The sequence below is a fragment of the Alosa sapidissima genome, chromosome 14 (assembly GCF_018492685.1).
Source record: "Alosa sapidissima isolate fAloSap1 chromosome 14, fAloSap1.pri, whole genome shotgun sequence".
NCBI classification, from domain to species: Eukaryota; Metazoa; Chordata; class Actinopteri; order Clupeiformes; family Clupeidae; genus Alosa; species Alosa sapidissima.
Window position 1 is genome coordinate 16535002 of NC_055970.1, and position 22674 is coordinate 16557675.

The following is a 22674-nucleotide window of genomic DNA, read 5'->3' on the forward strand; positions in this document are numbered from 1 at the left end:
ATCCTAGCTCAAGTGAGCAGAGGACATCACAGCGCTTTCTCCATCTGCCCCGGGAAAAGCAAACAGAGGTTGCAATTCGATGAGGAAACTTAAAAGTGGAATCTGCATTTCTCCTTCGCATGAACCGTGAAGTGACAGAGCCGCTGGATGGGGTGGGGACCAGGAAAGGAGAGAGGAAAGAGAGGAAGTGTGTGTGTGTGTGTGTGTGGGTGAGGGGTGGGGTTACCCATACTAATTTATGTGTGTATCCTGATGTTGTCTCGGGGACACAACGGTGTTGTTGGGTGCCTGGAGATGCCGCATGCAAATGGAACAGGTTTCTTGGTGAGGTACAGTGCAGTCACGGGCCATGTTGGGACCCTCGGCGTGTGCAGTCACTAAACAAGGGCTTTGTGTCGGCGCACCCATGGGACGAGCTCAAAGGACTCTTATCATCCGCAATGCTGTGTTATTTAAGCAGCTGAAGAAAAGTTTGCAGCCACTATTTATAAGATGAAAGACCCTCTTTGGGGAATTGCTGGAATTATTATATTTTTTTCCCACAATTAATTTGTGTGTTGAGGTAGTTTTCTTGTCGCCTGCTCCCAAGTGATTCGATATTATGCGTGTTTGCTTGACAGAGTTTCCCCATCACCATGTCAAACCTAGACTCGAGGAAAAAAAAAACACACACACACACACAGTTATTTGCTTGGCGTTAAGCCTCCTTGGTGGATGCTGTGAACATTATCCACTTCATGTTTTGCTGAATCTAAAATATACGCCTGCCTCAGCACAGCCTTAAAGACGCGTCTCTCAGAGGACTCTCAATGGCCTCCTGACTTTCCTCATTCTCCAAACGGGGGGGGGGGGTCGGCCCTCGCCTGTGTGAGCTGCGTGTCCGGAGGAAGCGCTAGCGTCCTTCGCTATCGGGCAGCTGCTGAGTGCTGGAGATGGCCGATTGTCTTGAAAGAGGAGGCTCAGGGTGCCCTGGCGTGGCTGTGAGGTCAGGCTGAAGTGGACGAGGGGATGCGGGGGCCGCGGTGCTCTGTGTGCGGAGTGGTCTCTGCAGGAGTGGCCTCATCAGATGGGCCGGCTGGGTGAGGCGGCGTGCTGTGCCGGGCATCTGATCGGCTCGCGAGTTGCAAAGGGGTCCTCTGCTGGGAAATACAGAAATAATCCGGCTACCACAACCCCCCCCCCCCAACACATTTCTTTGTCAGAGATATACAGTCACACACACACACACACACACACACACACACACAAACGGACACGCACATACACACACACACACACACACACGCACGAACGCACGCACGCACACACATGCACGCACGCACACATGCACGCACGCATGCACACACACACACACACACACACACACACACACACACACACACACACACACACTAAGATACATGCACTCTTACTGACATCCTTCTCCTCTCTCTATCACTCACATCCACCCGCCCACACATATATAGTCCTTTTCTATAGTGCACATGGGCCTGCACTCTGGAGAGAGAGAGGGAAAAACACATGAAGAAATGCAGTGTGATTAATTAGTTATATCAATGAAAAGTAAAGATAAAAGCTGTACTGTAATTGAATGTGAAGCTTCATTTAAGTATGGATTGGTACCAGACCACTCTATTCAATTGCTTTCTCACACAGAAAATATGCTTTTTCAAATGGGACACCAGTCAAATGGGGGAAAAAATCAATTACCGCCTAATTTGCTTAAAATGCATCCCCTGTCTGAGCAATATATGTCCAGACTGGAAGTCCATAGTGAGTGCACAAACTTCCTGAGATGAGAGTGTGAGGTCTCCTGTGTGTTTGCCGGCAGACAGTGTGTGTGTGTGAGGGGGGGGGGGGGAGTGTGTGTGTGCATGTCTTTAGGCATAGCCGCGGTAATGGAATAGGAGAGGTGCTAATGCAGGCTGCGTGACTCCACTAATGAATCGCTTTCAACATTCTGCCGTTCTAAGCATTAAATTATCATAAGACATCCGCTATTTTGCCAATTCAAATGAGCAACACTTTGCTCAGAATAAACTGTTCTGAAATTAATGAGTTGATAAAGGGCTATGATTATCCTCCCTCTCTCTCTCTTTCTCTCTCTCTCTCTCTCTCTTTCTCTCTCTCTCTCTCTCTCTAACCCCCTCGCTACTGTCAACACATTCAAAAGGCTCATGTCAATCCTGTAATGGGCGCGTGAATGGAGTGCTCCTTTTCTGACTTACATCAAGGAGCAGCCATCTAACGCTGCGGAGATTGAGCCCATTGTGCCACTGTTGGTCTAGCTCCGATCTTCATCATTCGGGATCGTGTCACTATGCAAAGTGGCATTCAAGTGACAGCACGATAGGAAATCAGAGACCTCCACAGAACCGTATACTCCAGGCTTCAGCGAGAGCAAGTGGAAGCCAGGCCGCCTTTGTCTCGACATCTGTCTCTGAAACGTGATGATTGAACGGAATGCAGTGTTATTAGATATTGTCCTTGACAGCGCGCCTGTCAGTCCAGGACTGTTCCCACTCCAAGATCTTGTGCAAGGGGTCAAAATTGCCATATTGTCTGTTATTGACATCAATCTGATTCTATTCATATAGCAGTGCATCGAAGTGTGCACGTGTGTGTGCGTGAATTGTGCACATGTGCAGTTGAGTGAGCGAACATGCCTTTTGTGCACGTATCCAGGGTTCACATAAGAACCAGCAACGGATATACAGACGTCTACGCTGACATAAATATCATCTGTAGCTGTCTGTGGCAGGAGTAGAGTTTACAGAAATGAGGAGGAAAAGTCTTTGCATCTTCATGTTCTCAGTCTTCTTCAGAGCGACACAGAGGCGGGAAAAAGTCCTGCTGTAACTACCTGAGAAAAGCAACCCATCAACAGCTGTTAGAGCTGACTTGAAGGTTAAATATTAGGAAGGAATCCAATTTCTCTTGTCTATTCAGCTCAGCGGTGTGTTAGATTGCGGCTGGAGTGTGCTTACCGGGTGTGGGATATGAAGTGGGCTAATCAATCCCCTCTGCCTCATTCTCAAATTCCTCTCATATCAGGTCCCTGCCCCCCAGGGCAGGCCTTCTGCTTTCCGAAAGCCAATTCCACACGAAATAAGAACTGTGACCTGCAGCTAGAGGGTGAAGTTGAGTTTTCCCTTCATGATTAATCTCTTCTTGGGTGGCTTTCAGAAAAAAAAAAGAGTCGAGAGAGGGGGGTTGGATAAGAGAGAGAGGGGGGGAGTAAGAGAGAGAGAGTGAGAGAGAGAGAGAGAGAGGGGTGAAAAAATAAGAAAACATGCAAGTCGCTGCCTTGTGACGGGCTCGTTTTTTGCTGCTCTTTTCCTCTCAGAATGAGCCTGGTGCGATGGAGCCTGCTTATCTGCCGAGAGAGAGAGGGAACTCATTTTTTTTGACAGGGCTTCATGTTGACATTGAGAAAATGAACTAGCCGATGCTACGATTAGACCTGGCCTGCCATAATTGTCATCTAAACTGTGGCGATGACGAGAGCGAAAGCATTTTTTCCCCTGACGAGTTCTCATTTTCAAATAGGCTACACGGCCCAGGCTTATATGTAGTGGTGCATCAAGTGTTTGGCAACCAACAGACCAGTGTGAGTACCTTCCAAAGATGAAGGACACAAATCTGTAGCATTACTGGGAGAGAGAGAGAGAGAGACAGAGAGAAAGACTACCCGTCCCTTTGACTAAATCTGACAATACAAATATTATGTCAACACTGCTTATGCATGTGTTTATGCCTTTATTTCTATTTTATAGTGTGGTTTTCTTTTCAATTCCCTTTTTGATTTCTAAAACATACGATTTATTGTTTTCATTGTAGGGCTATTTGTTCTTTTTTTCTCATTTTGTAAGACGGACATGAGGTCCGGCAACAAAGGCCGAAGCTATTATATGTCTACTGCAAATGGGTCAAGCTCTAACAGAGTCGGTGCTGTGGTGATCTAACACCAAAGTGCCAGAATGGCATTTTACAGGTTATAATGACATCTTTCACCGAGATGGAACCTGTCAAGCCGTCATCCATCCGAGTAGGATTGCTCTTAATGGCTGTTCACTCGTGATAGTTCAGTCGTGCTGTTGAACCTGGTTTCATGCCCAGCCCAGAGGATAGGCTTTGAGGGACTGTAGTGATGAAGATCTTTCTGTGTGTGTGTGTGTGTGTGTGAGTGTGTGTTTGTGTGCATGCATTTGTGTGTGTGGTTTGAAGTTTGCACAAGGTGCTCTGTTGTGCTGCAGGAGGTAGTAAGGTCTCCCCCACGCCTGTGTGTGTGGGGAGGCTGATGTGAGAACACTGTCTGCTGAAACATGACATTTTGAAGCCAAACACACTCCATTTCCCTTTGAAACTAATTGTGAGTCATATTCATTATTTAACAGATGTTCTCCTCAATATGGTCTCTGCTGACCTTACTATGACTTACAGTAATGTGTTTCACTCTTACCTCTTGGTTAGATCGCACAGGGAGTTTTATAACTATTAGTATCAAAGCAATCTCTCAAAGTAATCTCTCACAATCATAATTTTGCATTGGTTTAAATATGTAGTTACGACAGACATTGTTTGGTATATAATCTTCCTAAATTATAGAAAAGCAAAAAAAGTACAAAAATCAGGAATGATATGCAAATCCATAATCTCAAAATGGTTTAAATTAAAGATGCACTGATATCACTCAGTAAATTTATAGCAAGTATGTAACATTCTGGAACGCTAGCTCCAGTGCCAAGGCCTTATGATGTCATTTAGAAGCTGGCATATGCTGTCGATGGGGACATTTGGACCTCTCTGTGCTTTTTTCTGGAAATCAAATGTGCTCGAAGCTGTACTCACTGGGATTCTAAATGGTCTCTAAAACCATTTGCAATTTTAATGTTTTAATGATGATCCCGTATTCAACGTACAAGCATTACACATACATCTAGTAAATTTTTCAGCATTTAAAATCGTTCCATTTGAAAGAAGAAAAAGAAAAAAAAAACAGTCCATTTGCCCACTACCCCCCACCAAACAAATTGGTCGAGAACAACAAAGTTCAATCTGCGTTATGCAGTATGTCTTTGTTCCGCGTCTCTGCCAAGCACTTACGAGACTCCTCTTTTGCATGGCGGAGGAGGTACGTTGGCCCAGAGGGGGTCACAGCGAGAGTGGGCTGGAAGCAGATGGGGGAATGGGCCTCCTCTGGCTTCAGAGCACCTCAGGGCCCAGCTAAACAGTGGGGAGAGGCGCAGACACATCGGCTAAATGGAAGAGTGCAGTAGCAACCGCCGCCGAGCTACTTATCGACGCAGGATGGCGACGGGGTAAACAAGCATCTCTCAGTGGTGTGGGGCCTTCAACAAAGTCATAAAAGATGGAAAGGTTTTCGAGCGTTAGGTAACGACTCCCGTGCTTTCTCCAGCGTTGGTAAATGTTTTGCTGTGCATGTTGGGCTTTCTCCTGTGTTTTTGTCTTTGAAATGGAGTCCATTTTGATCACTTTCGGAGTCTGTCATTATGGTGGGAATTGGCCCATTTGAAGGAGCTGGGGAGCGAGCTTTAATGTGTGTTTTGGGTGGCCCCAATGCCCTCTCAGAGCTCCCCCTCCAACAGCTAAAAGGCTCGGGGGAGCGGGCAGCAGCTCTCAATTTTGGAGCGTTGTCATTTTCCCATCACTGCCCACCGTCAGGGTCATTCTGACAAGATGAATTGGAAGAATGAAAAAAAAAAAATCAAAGGCTCGATGAAGATGTCCAGCTCATCCACTTAAACTATACAGTAGTATACCATATGCCAACTCTCTCTCTCCCTCTCTTCTCTCCCTTTCTCTCTCTCTCTCTCTTTCTCTCAGCTCTCAACCCTGCTTTAACTCGCTTTTCTCTGACAGGTCTGCCAGACAGGTCCACTCTATAGATGAATAAAATAGTACCTTCTTCCACCAATCGGATTTTACACTCTATGCCAGAAAATGTACTGGCTGCAAAAAAATGAGGAGGGATAGAGATAGAAATTGAGTGAGTGAGAGAGAGAGACCAAAAGAGAGAAAGAGAGAGAGAGTACCCCTGCTTAGGTAGTCAGCATTTGCTAAGGCAGCATAAAAAAGTTGGTGCCCTTTCTAATGACGCGAATGATGGTGTTAGATAGTGACATTCGGTTGTCGCCAAATGGACGTGCACTCACACACACACACACACACACACACACACACACACACACACACACAATGTGCCCCTGAACATCCCTATACGTGTGTGTGTGCCTGTAAGTGTGTGAAGAAATCTTGCCTGACTTTTCGGGCACCATTGTCCTCTGTGTGGCGGGGCGGTGAATTGGCACACCTGTCACGGCTAACAGCAGTGGAGTCGCGCTGCACTTAGGGCCCATTTGCTTTTAAGGGTGTGTGACAGGACGGTGGCCACGTTTGATCAAACTTTACTTTCCCCCCTGTGCTGCACCATGGTGACAGTCTGGTCGGCAGGGACTCCTAATGCGCTGTCATCGGACCTCCACTCTCAGCAGCCCTGATTGGAGCCCCCACACAGCTGGCTCAGGCACGAGATGGGCCCTCTTACAGAGAGCCCTGTACCCACTCACTAATGAAGGACCCCCTTCTCTCTCTCTCTCTCTCTCTCTCTCTCTCTCTCTCTCTTTTTCTCTCTCTATCTTTTTCTCTCTCTCTTTTCTTTTTGCTCTTTCTCTCCTTTGCTCGTGTGTTCACATGTTCACTCTGTTCTAATCTCTCTCTTTCTCTCTCTCTTTTCTTTTTGTCTTTCATTCGGTTTCCTGTGTGCTCACGCTGTGCGCTGGCCTGCAGATCGTCTCTGATACGACGAGAGGAACAGCAGCTGAGGAGGACGAGAGGAAGAAGAACAAAAAAGAAAACCTTTGATTAACACCAAGCAGGGTCACCATGCTGGTGGTAGCTAGCTGGAACACCAACCCCCCAGCACTCGTCTACTGTTGAGTCTGATTATCCTTTGAGATGCAGACACAGGGTTGCGTTTCTGATGCTCACAAGTGAGAGGTGATCTGTGTGGGATTTTTGTTTTTTTTTGTCGACATAGTCATTTGTAAGGGAAGCAACAGAGGTGAAGAAAAATCATTTGGCCAAGTACAGATCAAAGCAGTATGGTCTCGAATGTCACAGAAACATATTTAGCTATAGAGATTGCTCTCTCGCTCTCTCTCTCACTTTGTGTGTGTGTGTGTGCGTGTGTGTGTGTGTGTATGTGCATGTTTGTTGGGGTGGCGGGGGTCCATCCCCTCCTTACACCGTGTGTATATATTTATATTTTAAGCTTATGAAATAACCATGATATGTGGCCAAATAATTTACATGCTCTCAATTTTGATGCACGGATCCAAGGTTCTTTGGCTTATCAGTGCTTAAAAATGCATCTTTTAAAAGCCGCAGGCGTATGACACAACCCAGGAATTTAATGATTTTATAAATCAGACTCTGCTCTCTGTGGTTGTGATTAGATGGACTGAAGGGGAGATGACTCTGTGTGTGTGTGTGTGTGTGTGTGTGTGTGTGTGTGTGTGTGTGTTATGGGTGTGTGTGGAGGTGGGATGGGAGGGGTGCAGAGAGAGAGAGATGCATGCAAAGGGAGGGGTGGGGGAGCGGTTCTGTAGTTTGAAGGCTTGAAGGTCTCCAGTGCCATTATCTTGTGAGAGCACACACGGAAAAGAAGATGATAATGTTTTGGAACATTTTACATTAAGGTCCCCATTATGATTTTGTGCGATTGAAACAGCACTATTTTTCAGAGTGGCTTCAGCATGTAGGACAAGCCTCTTAGTTGGAATCCGTTGGAATAAATATAAAAAATACGCAAGATCTCTTTCTCTCTCTCTCTTTCTCTCTCTCTCTCTCTCATTCTCATTCTCTCTCTTCCCCTTTTCTGTGGGCTTTGATCATGCAATCCCATGACAGATCCATCAGGGCTTTGCCATCTCCTGCAGGAATGGGCTGCGCTTAATTGGTGCTACCAGGAATAAATCAAAGCAGGAAACAGGAGGCTTTCCAAACAGAATTTACAGAGCGCCCTCCAAATCTGCATCACCCATGGCTGTCCACGTTAAAGTGCATCCTGCTCAGAGCAAAACACAACGTTTTTGCAGTGGTGAGCCCTTTCCTTGCAAGAACATTGGTAAACGTTTACAGTGAAGCCCCTGCTATGTCCTGTACCTGACGTGCCTGTCTTGGCCTGCATTCTAATGTTATTTAACAGTTTCTGCCCAGCGTTGAATTCAACGGCGGGGCTCCAGATTGGAGAGTTTCCAAACAATCCCAAGCTCACCCAAGCTTGGAATTGGTTTTCCGTGGTACATCTCCCTCCTCCCTTTGGGCACTTTACCAATTTGACCAAATTTGTTCCATCGCTGGTTCTAAGTACCAGAAGTGTTTTTTAAGGGGGCCTGCACTCTGACGCCTCTCTGCAATTTGCAGATTCTTTGCGGCGACATTAGGAGCTTTGTGTAGGGCTTGGGGGGCTCAGTGGCCCGACAGGACCGGTGTGCTGAGAGTCCGCCATCTAAGGAGGCCAGACCAGACCGGGAGGGTTAGCGGCCAGATTCCTTCCTCCCCATTCCTGAAACCCTCCGGCCCCTTTAGTCAATCACTGCATGGCGTCCTTGGAAGGCTTATGCGGTGAGATGATTGATTCAAGGACTTGCATGCTATTATTCTTAATCATATTTCCAGCCTCTTAAAAACACACAAACACACACACATACACACACACACACACACACACACACACACACACACACACACACAAAGCAACTGCCCAAATTCCATTTCAATCAACAAACGTGGTTTTTCGTCTCCCTTGGTGAGTGCTGTTCTGTTTAACTGTTTCTCTGTACAGGGATCAATCATCTCTCTTTGAAGCTCATGGATCCGAAGAAAGCTGCACACGACCTCCATATCCCATTCTGAAAGCATCATCCACGAATGGTTGTGCACTCTCTCTCTCTCTCTCTCTCGCGCACGCTCTCTCTCTCTTGGCTGTCTCCACTTGAGCTGTATTGCTTTTCACAAACGCAGCCTTTTGCTGTTATTAGAATGTGGTGATCTGCCACAGCCATGTTCCTACATTCCCCCGCCACGCGAGCCTCTCAATCCGAAGCTTTTTGTCTTCTCTCTCCCTCTCACTTGCTCACTCTGACTTGAGGTTGAATTACGAAACTGGGATGCGCTCGACTGCGCAGGGTGCCACTCTATTAAAAACCCAGCAATGCCATCATCGCAATCACCCAGGGGTAGGATATTGCATCTTACTGAACTTTTGTTTCCTCGCCATCTAATGCAAGACAGATAGTGCATAGCAGAGGCACCTGTCCACATGATGTATTGCGGGAGTACAATGGGCCACTAAAAGCTGATATACTGTAATTGTATAAGATAATTAGAGTTATAAAAGGCACGTAAATGCCCCATTGGGATTGGGGATATTAGATTCTCCGGTGAAATGCACGCCCACTGCTTTTTTTAATTTAAGGGATGAGTGTTAGTGGAAATAGCGCTTAGCCTGGTGATGGCATCAGAGGTGTACACACAGATAAAGACCTGAATGCTTCATAAACCCTTACTTGGGACTCGGCTAGTCTGAGAGCGTGAATTAGAGGCGAGTGAGTGAGAGAGTAGTGACGCTTTAGAGGCAGCCACTGCTGCTCGCTACCGAGGCAGCGCAGCGGAGAACAGCTCCGGGCGCCAAAAGCAATTAACAAAAACTTAAAAATAATTTGAACTAATTCTTCTCTTGTTATCTGCAGAAAATAATGCATTATATGTTGATTAAGGGTTGGGGGAAAAGAGCTGCTTTATCTGCGGCACAAGTATCTTCTGCTGAGGCTGCTTCTTTATGTGCATGCTGCTTAAAGCCATGGTGGTGAGAGAGAGAGAGAGAGAGAGAGAGAGGAGGATTTTTTCTTCTTTTCGTCCTCTTTACATGCTGTCTTTCAGAGCTTGCCTTCGTTTGTGGGGCTTTGAGCTGTCTTTCTTTCACCCTGTTCTCTTTACCTCACACTCTGGGTTCAGATTCATTAAACGCTGTGTCATCATGCATTAGGCCTCACCTGTCTGGGGCAGCCATTTTGCCCCATGCTGCTTTTAGAAACAATTTTCCTGAGTGCTGCAGGGATGTAACAAAGCGTAGTGAATCCGAATGAAAGCATGGCGGCTTCCAGAGCTGTCTGGATGCCACACACCATGGATCTAAGCTTTGTAAGGTGTCAGTCTCTCTTTCTTTCTCTCGCATGCACACACACACGAACACTATCACACAAACACCATCATACACACACACACACACACACTCACACACAGATGCATGCATATGCTCCCTCACACAGAGGGATTTGAATGAGGGGATTGGTCGTAATCTCGAGTGCTGTGCACATCTTCACCCTGACTGTCTCTGAAGTTGTGCACGCTGGTGTCAAAGCAGCAAATCCAGTTTTCTTTAAATGCACCACAAAAACTGGGACTCTAGGAGAGCATAGTGAGCCGGTGGCGGCAGTGGTGGTGGTGTGTGTGTGTGTGGGGGGGGGGGGGGGGGGGGGGGTTGATATGACGGGGAAATACGTCCTATTTAAATGTCAGGCCTAGCAGATGTTTACCTTTAATAACTCTGATCTAAATATTTCTTTTTAATTTCGAGAGATTCATTTGTGCGTGCTCAGAGACTATTTTGTTGATATTCAATTCCTGTGTGCGTACACAATAAAATCGGCCTCTCGGTAGCCGTTTATTTATTTGATTCAGCGCAGGGGGGGGGGGGGTGGAACTGGTTGCAGGCAGTGAAGGCCTTGCCTGAACCCAGAGACGCCGGTCCAAACGGCCAGACACTACCGCTGCCGTGGCGACTGCGTCTGTTGCTGGGCGATGGGAGCTGCGCTGAGCTGAGCTGAGCAAACAGCCGGGGGAGGAGCGGGCGGCGCTGGTCTAATGTCCTCTGATGGGCCTCGTCTGTTCTCCATCTCAGCCTCTGCTGCGCCGCTCTGAGTGGCCTTAATAGGATAATAGACTAATCTGGATAGTTTGTGTTCGCATTTGGACCATTTATTCAGGAAAGCCTCTTTGATACGTTTGTTTCAGAGAATAACAGGTAGAGCCTGTGTGTGTTTCGACCCACGGTCTTCCCAGCCCTGAAATGGTTTTGTAATATGTTCAATGCAGTCAGCGGCCGCAGATCACTGTATGTCACGACACGCCGAGCTCATGCTGTATAAGAACGAATGATTACCTCCGGTAATGGGAACTACTCTCTCTCGAAACAGAGCTGAACTTATTTCTCTTCCACACTGCAGATGATTTGGCTTCCTCTTCATTTTCCTCTTATGCAAAATGGAGTTGCGAAAGAGAAAAAAATAAAACAGGAAAAGATAAAAAAAAAAAAAAAAAGAAACATGCACACACACGTCACCTAATCTATTTTTCCATGTTTCCATGAAAAAGAGAACAGAAATGTCTGTACTGGCCAGTCCCTGTGTGTAAAACCAGCTCCCAAGTTTACAACGTCTGCCTCCTCCAGGTCTCATACCGCCTGTGTAATTATTTAGAAATAATCAATTGACTAATGATGGTGTTATTTACCACAGTCATTAATACTCCGACTGCCCTCGTTAATCAGGACAGCAGCGTCGTCTGGACGGAGTATTTACTACCGGAGCAGCGTTGGTTTACGTGGCGATTATATCACAGGGCCACAGGCGCAGTGAGAATTTAGCCGAAGTGGCACAGGGAAGGGAGGGGAGTAGAGCCTCAGTTTAGACCTGCCTGTAGATTACCAGATCCGTTGCATTAACAGATTAAACCCCTCAGATGTGTTTCTCTCATCTCTACTGTGCGTATGAGCCGTCCGTGCTGACTCTATGAATTGTCTCGTATATCAGTTCAGAAGAAGGATTTGTTTTATTTGATGCTGTTTAATCTCTGCTATGCTACATTCAGAGCATGGGCGTAGATTTAGGGCGGGACCCTAAAGGACTAGTCCTAGTCAAAATTTTAAGATGACAAAATTGTCGACACCAATATTTTAGCGAACTTATTTGTGCTGCTGATCCTTCCGACAGCCAGCACTACAGTACAAGAAACGTCATTGATTGGCTGAAAAGCAGTGAGGTCGCAAAAACAATGACTTCTGACTTGACTTACGACTCCACTCAAAAGACTTCAGACTTGACTCGGACTCGAGCTTCGAGACTCCTGAACAAGCTGTATTTCATGCAATTATTGCTTTTTTAAAATCTAAATGTATTCATATATTTCTATTTTATTTTATTGCTACATACAGAATACTTTGGAAAACGGATAACGAGCGGCATGGCCCCTTTGCCCTAATGTGCAAGGCATGTGCGCACACTCACAGATATACTGTATAAAAAATGCATTGACCATGGCGACAAGAAGTCCTCCCGGAGTTGTGCCTTTTATCATTATTTTCGGTTACAATAACTTCATGCACAGAGGAAATAAGCAAACAGCGACATGCAAGGTGTGTGGCACCAGGATAAATTAAGCCTATTCAACAACGTTCATGAGGCATCTCCAAACGCATCCAGATAGGTCAGTCACTTAGGCCTAGCATATATGGTCACAGGTGACAAGCTAACCATCGCTGAGTTGTGCTAATGCTGGGAACAAACTGGGATGGACAAAAATACATCAGAATGTATTTCAAAATAAAATACCCAATAGGCCTACCCTCATTTTTAATGTATCAAAATAAAATACTGTATTTTTGTATTTAGAAAATACTCAAAATACTTTTTTCAAGGAAGTATGGAAGCACTGCAAAAAAGCTTTTTTATCCCAAACATTTAGCCTATTAAAACTATATAGTAAAAAACAATACAATTTGGCCCCTGTCATACCAAATAGTATACCGTATGCAAGTTCATGTAGTGTGATCAGAATTAAGAATAATTCAAGAATTTACATTTACATTTAGCTGATGCTTATCCCATACGACCTACTGGTTAGCGCTTCGGACTTGTAACCGGAGGGTTGTCGGTTCGAACGCCGACCAGTAGGCACGGCTGAAGTGCCCTTGAGCAAGGCACCTAACCCCTCACTGCTCCCCGAGCGCTGCTGTTGTTGCAGGCAGCTCACTGCGCCAGGATAAGTGTGTATTCACTGTGTGCTGAGTATGTTTCACTAATTCACGGATTGGGATAAATGCAGAGATTACATTTTCGGGATCAAAAGAGTATATATACTTATACTTTAATTAATTAACCACATTAATCAATAGGCCAAAATCATAATTATGTATCTGTGCCGAATTTCGTAATTCAAGTCCAGTGCAGAACTGAATAAGAAAATCATAAGGCTATGTATCTTGAAGTTCCAGTATGTGACATGCCTTAATATCTCCAACCTCAAGTATGCAGCTAATAAGGAAATAGAATTGTTATTTAATTAAACAAGGTGAACTTCTCCCCACTGTGGAATGCAGATAAGTATGCTACAAGGAAGGGAATTCAAACACACTCAACACCTTACCATCTATTGATGTCATTGTGGTTCATTGAGGTATCTGACATTTTTAAAGATTACTGTCAAAGATCGGCATGGAGCCAATAGGACATTGTTGCCTTTGTCGGTGTCCTTATGTGAAGTTGCACAGGTAAACTTGCTCATCTTTACTTGCGTACGACTTCACACCAGTGCTTCAGGGCAGCCGTGGCCTACTGGTTAGCGCTTCGGACTTGTAACCTGGGTTGCCGGTTCGAATCCTGACCAGTAGGCACGGCTGAAGTGCCCTTGAGCAAGGCACCTAACCCCTCACTGCTCCCCCAGTGCCGCTGTGGTTGCAGGCAGCTCACTGCGCCGGGATTAGTGTGTGCTTCACCTCACTGTGTGTTCACTGTGTGCTGAGTGTGTTTCACTAATTCACAGATTGGGATAAATGCAGAGACCAAATTTCCCTCACAGGATCAAAAGAGTATATATACTTATACTTATACTTACTTATACTTTAGACCAGAGCTGATGCTTCAGCAATAGCCGTCACTGAAAAGCTGGGAGTGTCGCTGAACACAGCTGTTCTCACATTAGCTGATTGCGGTAAACATAAATCATTGTTGCCTAATTATCAATTATTCATTACACCTGTGTGTAGTATCTACCATTTTAGTGTTTTTCACATATAGTATTTTGCAGTATTTTTAAAATGCAAAAATACACACCAATAAAGTATTTTGATACTAAATACAGAGCCATTTCCTTCAACTCAATAAAATACAAATGACAAAATACTATGCAGAGAGAGAGAGAGGGGTAGAGTTGCGTCTGTGGGTAGTTAGTGAAACTTCAGGTGCTCATCGGTGTCCAGAGGAATACAAGTAGAGAGCAGAGAGAGGGTCCGAGGCACGTCTGAAGTAAAGTTAAAAGTCCTTTATTTTTCTGAGTGGGACATCAAGCCGACGCGTTTCGGTCGCGTGCGACCTTCTTCAGGGCTGATTAAAACAGTATCAAACAGGTGTGTTTTTAAAGTCCAAAAAGTCATGTGATCCAATCACGTGACTGGTTTGACACAAATTTGACACAACAAGACATAGAGACAAAATGACACAACATGACATGTTAAAGTTAAATACCACTAGAGCACTACACATACCATGTTGATGTGTAGTTAAGACAATACCAATGTACAAAGCATCACTAACATTAGCACAGCCATGCTTAGGACAAAGAAACAGTCAAAAAACCATGTAGTTCCTTGTGAGTGGCAGATCCCTCACATACACCTCAGTGGAATAGCAGGAAACAATGAGTATGTTACAGTTCAGTAAACTAAGTACATATCAGGGTTTTTTTTTCTCATAAAAACACAGAAAAGCCCAGTTCCTCATTCAGTCCAGGAAAGTTCACTGCCTCTAAGGTGTCAATCCAAAAGGATTCTCTCTGGGCCAATGTTCTCAGTCTATCCCCATCCCTGATGTCCTTTTGGATGACCTCAATGACCATTACTTTAAGTTCTGTAGGGTTACAATGTGAGGAGGACTGAAAGTGTTTGGCGATGGGATAGTTTTTGATTGCATACTTATGTTCTCCAAAGCGGTCCCTCAGTCTCCTCTTAGTGAGGCCAATGTAGAAACAGCCACACTTGCAGTCAAGACAATATATGACATGAGTAGAGTTGCAATTGGCAAATTGTTTACAATGAAAAGATTTAGTACCAGTTGCATTCATGAAGGTGGTTGACTTGTTGATGTGTGGGCAGTGTCTACAGGCGCCGCACTGAAAAGTGCCTGTGGGTTTGGTCAGGAACGTTTTTGGTTTGGGAGCAGAGATGTAATTTCTTACCAACTTATCCTTGAGGGTAGGGGCCCTTTTCACAGCAAACTGGGGGGGTTCAGCGAAGACAGGGGCCAGAGCAGTGTCACTCAGTAAAATGTCCCAGTTGCTTTTGATGATTTGTTTGATTTTGTTGGTTTGGTTACTGTACTGTAGGGAGCAAAAGGTTCTGTTACTCACAGGTTTCTTGGGTTTGGGTTTGAAGAGGTTGGCTCGTTCAGTTGATTTTGTTTTAGTCAATGCACGGTTCAAAGTTTTGTCCTTGTAGCCCCTTTGTTTAAAACGTTCATACATGTCAGTTGACTGAACTTCAAAATCATTGTCTGAGTCACAGATTCGTCGGAGTCTCTGAAACTGACCGTATGGGATGTTTGAAATTAAGTTGGCTGGGTGGAAGCTGTCTGCTCTGAGGATGGTGTTCCTGTCGGTGGGCTTCCTGTAAATGGTGGTGTGAAGGGCCCCCTCCGTGTCCACATAGATTTTCAAATCAAGGAAGTTGATTGAGGTTGAGCTGAAGTCCAAGCTTAACTTTATGTTGAGGTTGACGCTGTTCAAGTACAGGTGGAATTCGTTCAGCTGTTGGACAGAAACAGAGAAAATTATGAGTAAATCATCTATGCAGCGCCCATAGTACTGGATGTAATGTCTGTAGGGGTTACTTGAACTCAAGACGTACCGTTCCTCCCATTTGCCCAGGTAGAGGCCAGCATAGTTTGGAGCATATGCAGCACCCATCGCGGTTCCCATGACCTGCCTGTATAACTTGATACCTGAAATAAGAAAAAGTTGTTGTTAAGACTCCAACGTGTCAGTTCCACAATGAAATCAGTGGGAGGGCTCTGGTTGTTAGGTCTTTTTTGAAGGTAATGATGGAGAGCAAACAGTCCGTCTGAGTGAGCTATATTTGTGTAGAGAGCTTCCACATCCATGGTAGCCAGTATAAAATTGGGATTATAATTGATTTCCCCCAGCTTTTTCAAAACATGTGTAGTGTCCTGGAGATATGCCTGTAATGACTGTGTAAGAGGCTTAATGTGGAAGTCTATATACCTAGAAGCTGGTTCTGTGATAGTGTCAATTCCACTAATAATGGGCCTTCCAGGTGGGGTGGGAGGGTCCTTGTGTATTTTGGGCAGGAGATACAATGTGCCTATCTTTGGGTCTGAGGGTAATAGGAATTTGTACTCATTGGCATTGATCCAGTTGTGTGCCAAAGCATGATCCAAAATATTCTTTAAATCAAGTCTAACCTGTGGCATGGGGTTGGAGGCAAGGGGGTTGTAGTAACTTGTGTTCGTGAGTTGTCGGAGAGCCTCTTGTGTGTACGCATCCATCCCCCACACTACAGTAGCTTTTTATGACAAAATACTATTTTGTATTTGAAATACATATTACATGTTTCAGAAATACTACCCATCCATGAGAACAGGCAGATTACATCCTTATAGTTGGCCATATGATGACATACTTAGCTTAATCTTAGGTTAAGCCTAAAGTTACAGCATTTCTATAACAATTGACCAGACTTCGACCTTTGGTCTGCTTTTAACAAAATTCTGGCTATGATTGTTCCTTGTATTGCATCATGAGACATCACTGCGCCTATTGCATTCTACTGTTGTTAGCCTTAAGCCTAGCTCAGTCATTATGTTATACCACATCGCCTTAGAAGTGCAATGAGCTGCATTGAGCATAATAAACTGCATTTAGAATTCCAAATCCATATTTCTAGATATTTTGGTAAAAGTAACATAAAAGTAGGCTAATACAATAGCCTTACAATTCATTACAGTAATATTATAATGTAACAAATTACTACAAATGACAGTAATGAGTAATACATAATACATTATGATTTTGAAGTAACTTGTCCAACACTGATGATAACCTCTTTCTGTGTGTGTGTGTGTGTGTGTGTGTGTGTGTGTGTGTGTGTGTGTGTGTTTGTTTGTGTGTGTGGAGGGTCAATCAAATTCCATGATTGCCACTGATGTGAATGATCTCACAAATCACACAAACCAAATCAAATTTAAAAAAATCGCAAAAGTATCAAGATTCTTCACTTAGTATTGGTATTGAAACAACCAAAGCTGAGACCAAACCTACGCCCTTGATTCAGAGCTGTGAGCCAAAGGCTAGATTAAGCAGGTACTCGGTGTGGCATGGTGTGGTCCTCTGTGGTTGGGAGGCCCCTATGGAGAGACCCATTCACTAATTTACCTTTTTGGTGCAGCCTTTAGTTTGTAGATTTACTGGAAAATGTTAACCTCACAACAATATACCAACACGAGTGAATCTGCATATTTTAACATCAGCAGTGTAAACTCTTTTATTTAGCTCTATTTAGGACAAAAAAAAACAGACATATTATTTCACTTTTATTGCGTCTGCCTAAGAACACAGCACTATCTAAAGGACTGATGTGCTTAGACTTAGACTTACGAAACTTTAATGTCTTTAATGAGGCAATTTGTGTTACAGCACAGACATGCAGACACAGTAACAAAGAGTCTGTGCTGCTGATTGCCACAGTGCAGTTTCCAAACAAAACAAGACCTTTAATAAGATATACGTCATAAGATTCACACAACATACTTCATTTTACTGGCATGTTTAAGAATAAAAGCATTCGCAATCTAATCTCAAATGTCCTCTCAACACAAGATGCATCGAAAGAGCCCAAATAAAATGAAATGAGGTGGGTAGAACTTTGTGATGTTTTTCTCTGATTGGGGAGTGATAAAGTAATTGCTAAATGTGTGTGTCTCCCTCCTGCAGCATGCTAATGTAGCAGCATGTCCTTGCCTCATGGAGGTCGTGAACAGAGTAAACAAAGCGATGCAGATGCAGAAAACTTTGTTGCACCAAATTACTCACAGGGTCCCTGAAGGTGCTGATTTAATATTGGAGAGCTGAACTAGAGGGGATTATTCTTTAAGCCGAACCTACGAGCCCTCTGCTTTTAGTAAGACAAATGGGAAAATTGAGGTACACAGATTTTCAATAAACGGCTGTGCGTCCTGTGGTGTCTGCGAGGGTGGGGGGTTGAGGGGAGAGGGGGGGTTCAGAGCATGGAGCTGTTGGGAGGAGAGCCGGATCGACACGGTGTTCTCTCTCCCTCCTTCTCCACAACAGCAGCAGGACACCTGGGAGGTCCAGGCCCTGCACACACACACACACATACACAACACACTCGCATGTTTGCAGGTAACACCCCTCCCCCTGCCCCCCTCCTCCCCTACACACACACACACACACACACACACACCCACACACTCCACCACCCCACCGCCCCCGGCCCTGCTGCCTTTTAGTGGAGATGTCGTGTTTGTTTCCTGGGGAAAGAGATGGTTAATGCGGCGAGCGTTGCTTAAAAAACACGGCGTATTCAGGCCAGTGGAAGATAACTGGATTGCACATGAGACCTGCGCTAATGTCAGCTGAAGGGCATGGGAGTAAACAGGCCCTGGCTTGTCTCCGCAGAGCGGGATGAGGATGGGATTGGTGAGGGGACTGGGGATGGGAGATAGTCAGCCTCTGACTCCACACACACACACACACACACACACACACACACACGCATGCGACTCCTGAAGTCACAGGGAGGCAGAGGGCCTCTTCTGCCTCGCCCGCCCTCTCGCACTCTTCCTTCTCCTCCACGCCTGCTATCTCTCATTCACACTATCTTTTTACCCCTTCTTCTCCTCTTCTTCTATTTCACACTATCTGCCTTTTCTCTATCTGTTCTCCCTCTCCATCTCTTTTGCCCCTTCTCTCTCTCTCTCTCTCTCTCTCTCTCTCTCTCTTGTGCAAACTTGAACAAACTTCTGGGCGCCCGGCCCTTCCATGTCATTTGTATGAGGGCCAGTGTATGTATTTATTTATTAATTTCTCAGTGGAGTTGAGCCTAAATTAAATATAGATGGGCAGGGAGTGAATTAGAGTGATGGAACAAGCTGAATATTGCCTTGTTGGCGCACGGGCCATATTGTCTTGGGGGTTAATGGGGGGGGGGGGGGGGGTGTTGATGCGAAAGCACTCTGGGCAGAAATTTAAAAAAAATAATTCAAATGCAATCATCAGTCGTGTGCTCTTCGCACGGACAGTGGTAGTATGGAACTGCACAGCAACAGCAACATATGGGCAGACGTGACCGAACGCATCTGCTGTGCAGGACGCTGCCATCCAGGCTAGGCCATGTTATCCTTCTGTCAGACAGGGGAATGTGACCTCAAGACAACAGAGCAACTTTCTAAGACGTGACTCAGAGACTAAATCCATTTTTGGCCGTGACATGGAGCCAGTCGGGCTGAGCTGGTCGGACGCCTCTAATGATTTTAATGAACAACGAGACAAGGCGTCAGGAAGAGCCGTGTCATGAAATCGCTTGACACTTTTGTTATGTATCGTCCCCCAATACCAATATTGGCTGATAGGCAGAAAGCTTAGGGCATACATCAAAGGCCTGATTAACACAGGAATGTTAACCACCTCATCAGGCAATGGATATCAGGGGGAGGACAAGATGTGAGATTAAGTGTAAAATATGAATACAATACCCTGTATGTCTTGACCTTTGCTTGAGGTGGTTTATGTACAGTACGTATATGATGACACTATAGGCCTATTTAAAGGACACTCCTTATATTCTGGTGCTGTTTGGGGTGGTTTATGTGTATGTGATGAGACTAATAGGCCTATTTAAAGGACAGTCCTTATATTCTGGTGCTGTTTGAGGTGGTGTATGTGTATGTGATGGCACTATATTTAAAGAACAGTGCCCTTATAGTGCTTTTAGATCATTTTCATCTGTGTACCTGATTGAGGACCAAGTTTGCAGAGTTTGGCACAGTTGGAATTTGGCAAAGTTTTACTGTCCCATAGTCCTTCTCTTCTGCTGTCGCTCCCACAAAGGGCCATATTCTTAAGTCTTTTGTCTCTATTGATGCAACTTTGTTAAAAGTGTCTCTCTCTTTCTGTGTGTGTGTGTGTGTGTGTGCGTGTGCGTGTGCGTGTACGTGTACGTGTGTGTGTGAGTAAGTAAGTGTGTGTGTGTGTGCGTGTGTGTGTGTGTGTATTTGTTCAATGGGGGTGTGTGTTTGAAGGGGAGGAAAGCTTAATTGAACAAACTAATGAGAAGTTCTTTTTTCCATCAGGGGACACGCCAGTGAGATTGTTTGACAGTTTATCTATGATAAATAAATGCCTTAAAAAACTAATTAGCTTTTCAAGGCCCCAGGGGACCAGCACCAGGGTGTCCGACTGAACGCCGACTGCAGTCACAGCAGCACTGGCCAACCAACAGAAGACGCACCACCCCCCACCCCCCACAACCAAATCTCTATACTCAACCCCCCCCCCCCCACACACACACACCATTAGCAAGCACCAAAAGCATCATCACAGCCCCAGACCCCCCCCCCCCCCCCCCCCTCGGCCACCAACCAGCCCATCCCAAAGGCAGAAGCTCAGTCCTAGTGTCTGAGCTTGAAGCTTTGGATGTCTGAACAGACACAGACACAGAACTCGCCCGCTGCTTGTGATGAGAGAGTCTATAGCCACTGTGGCGTGTCTGTGATCTAACCTGCCACAGACTCCCATCAAAATTGCACAGGCGTCATCACAGTTCTGCCATTGTTTACATAACTTACTTCTTACCGCCAGAAACAAAATGCTTTGAAACATGGTTGTACCACCACCGATTTTGTCTGCCATAATAAAGCATCACTGGTCCCCCAGCATAGCTAATTTAACCAACTGAAAGACGGAGCAGAATTTACTATGTTTATTATTGCGTTGTTTATTGTAGCCTCAGGTCAGAACAAACAGGGCCGCCTGGTGCCATGACACACATTAATTAGGCTGGACATGTCTGTAAACAGTCTCAACTGGATTACCTCCTTTGCCTCAGTGTCTCTCTAACAAAGGTGGACATTAAGTCCAACTGCTGGCTCAGCTGGTCCTGTCAAATAATTGTGGTGAGGAGATCAAGTGAAAAAATAACTTACTGTAGCTGTTGACCTTATCGTTCATGGAAAAGTAGGCTTATATGAATTTCCTTGCACCACAAAAGCCAAATTATGTAGCCAGATCTTTTGTGACTTACAGCCAGACTACACGAAGTGCCCTGTTCGCGGGTCTCATTTTTTAAAATGATGTAATGTCTGGTGTAGCCATGGCTGCAGTTCCATTGAGTATAGTGGAAGCTAATCATTGCAGTACACGCTCCACAAATGGAACGCTTCAATTACATGCCTGGTGTAGCCTGTCTATTAGCCTGTTTGGATACATTGGGGTTGAAATGATATGTTGTCCAATGCAGCTGATGAGTGGTATGTCATCATATCCCTTCTTGTGGGCCTAGCGAAGCAACAGTACTGGTCAGCCTGGGTTTGAGTGGGCTATGGATAAAAGTCCCTGAATATCAGTCATCTTTACCTTTGTCTCTGGAGAACTAAGACAGTAGTTGCGTGTTGAGAGGAACTAGCCCTGGTGTGGCTCTGGGGTGCGCTAACTAAGTTAGCAACTTTGTTGGTTGCAATGCAATTTCCCATTGCCAACCAACTAAGTTGCTAACTGGTTAGCAACTATGGTTTTGGGAAACGCGCCCCTGGTCAGGTGAGGTCAGAAGTCATCTGTCACATACAGAGTTTGTTTTTCTAATCAACTATGAAATGACCTGAGTGCCTAGAAAGACTTTATAAGGCCAGTGTGTGTTCAAGAAGAGACTTCATCCTACCTGAGACAGGTGAATAAAATCTGGGAGAAACCCCAAGTGTGGGTCAGGCGTGTGGGTCAGGCTGGTCTCTAGAAGCTGAGAGAGCCATTCTGATCTCCCTGAGAGCCTCTCGCTTCCATACCAGACTCCACATCCCCTGGCTACAGTCACACTCAGCGGAGAGAGCTCGGAGCAGAGCTGAGGCTCACCTGGCGGCGCTCCTCACAGGGCCATATGTCACAGGCTTCCCAGCAGCCTCTTGTCATGATGCATTGGCGCACACGTGTCACTAAAGCACTTCCTGGCCTAATAAGCTGTCCAGGGTCCTGCCGTTAGTCATTTAAGCATGTAAAAACATGTCTGCCGTCCATCACCCCAGCGTACTGGCCGGGCCCGTGGCTGGAAGACGTATCATCCAGGCTGTCACGATAAGGTGCTTATCTGGCCGGGGGACAGTGCCATGGGAGTCAGAGGTTGGCTCTATCTGAGCACCGGGCAATACTGCATTCCTTGGCCGTGTACTGGCATAGGTGTCCAAATCTGCCTCCCCCCTCCACACACACACACACGCTCCCCTCCCCCCCTTCACACTCACACACACACACACACGCACACACACTAACACCCACAGCCTACCCCACCTGCCAATC

The 22674-nt window shown here is 45.5% G+C and overlaps 1 protein-coding gene across 4 annotated transcripts; it reads right to left on the reverse strand.

Moving 5' to 3' along the window:
• Window positions 1–14294: 14294 nt before the first annotated feature.
• On the reverse strand, window positions 14295–22451 carry LOC121681189. 4 transcript variants are annotated; one of them, XM_042060785.1, is made up of 4 exons: window positions 22046–22451; window positions 15983–16076; window positions 15666–15882; window positions 14295–15456 (listed from the first exon to the last, which is right to left on the reverse strand). In XM_042060785.1, the coding sequence occupies exons 2-4, from the start codon at window positions 15992–15994 to the stop codon at window positions 15449–15451; spliced, it is 237 nt and encodes a 78-aa protein (XP_041916719.1). In that variant the 5' UTR covers window positions 15995–16076; window positions 22046–22451; the 3' UTR covers window positions 14295–15448. The 4 variants fall into 4 exon arrangements, with proteins under 4 accessions (XP_041916719.1, XP_041916718.1, XP_041916716.1 ...); XM_042060784.1 differs by having other exon boundaries at window positions 14295–15882; window positions 22234–22451; XM_042060782.1 differs by having other exon boundaries at window positions 14295–15882.
• Between the last annotated feature and the right edge of the window lie 223 nt (window positions 22452–22674).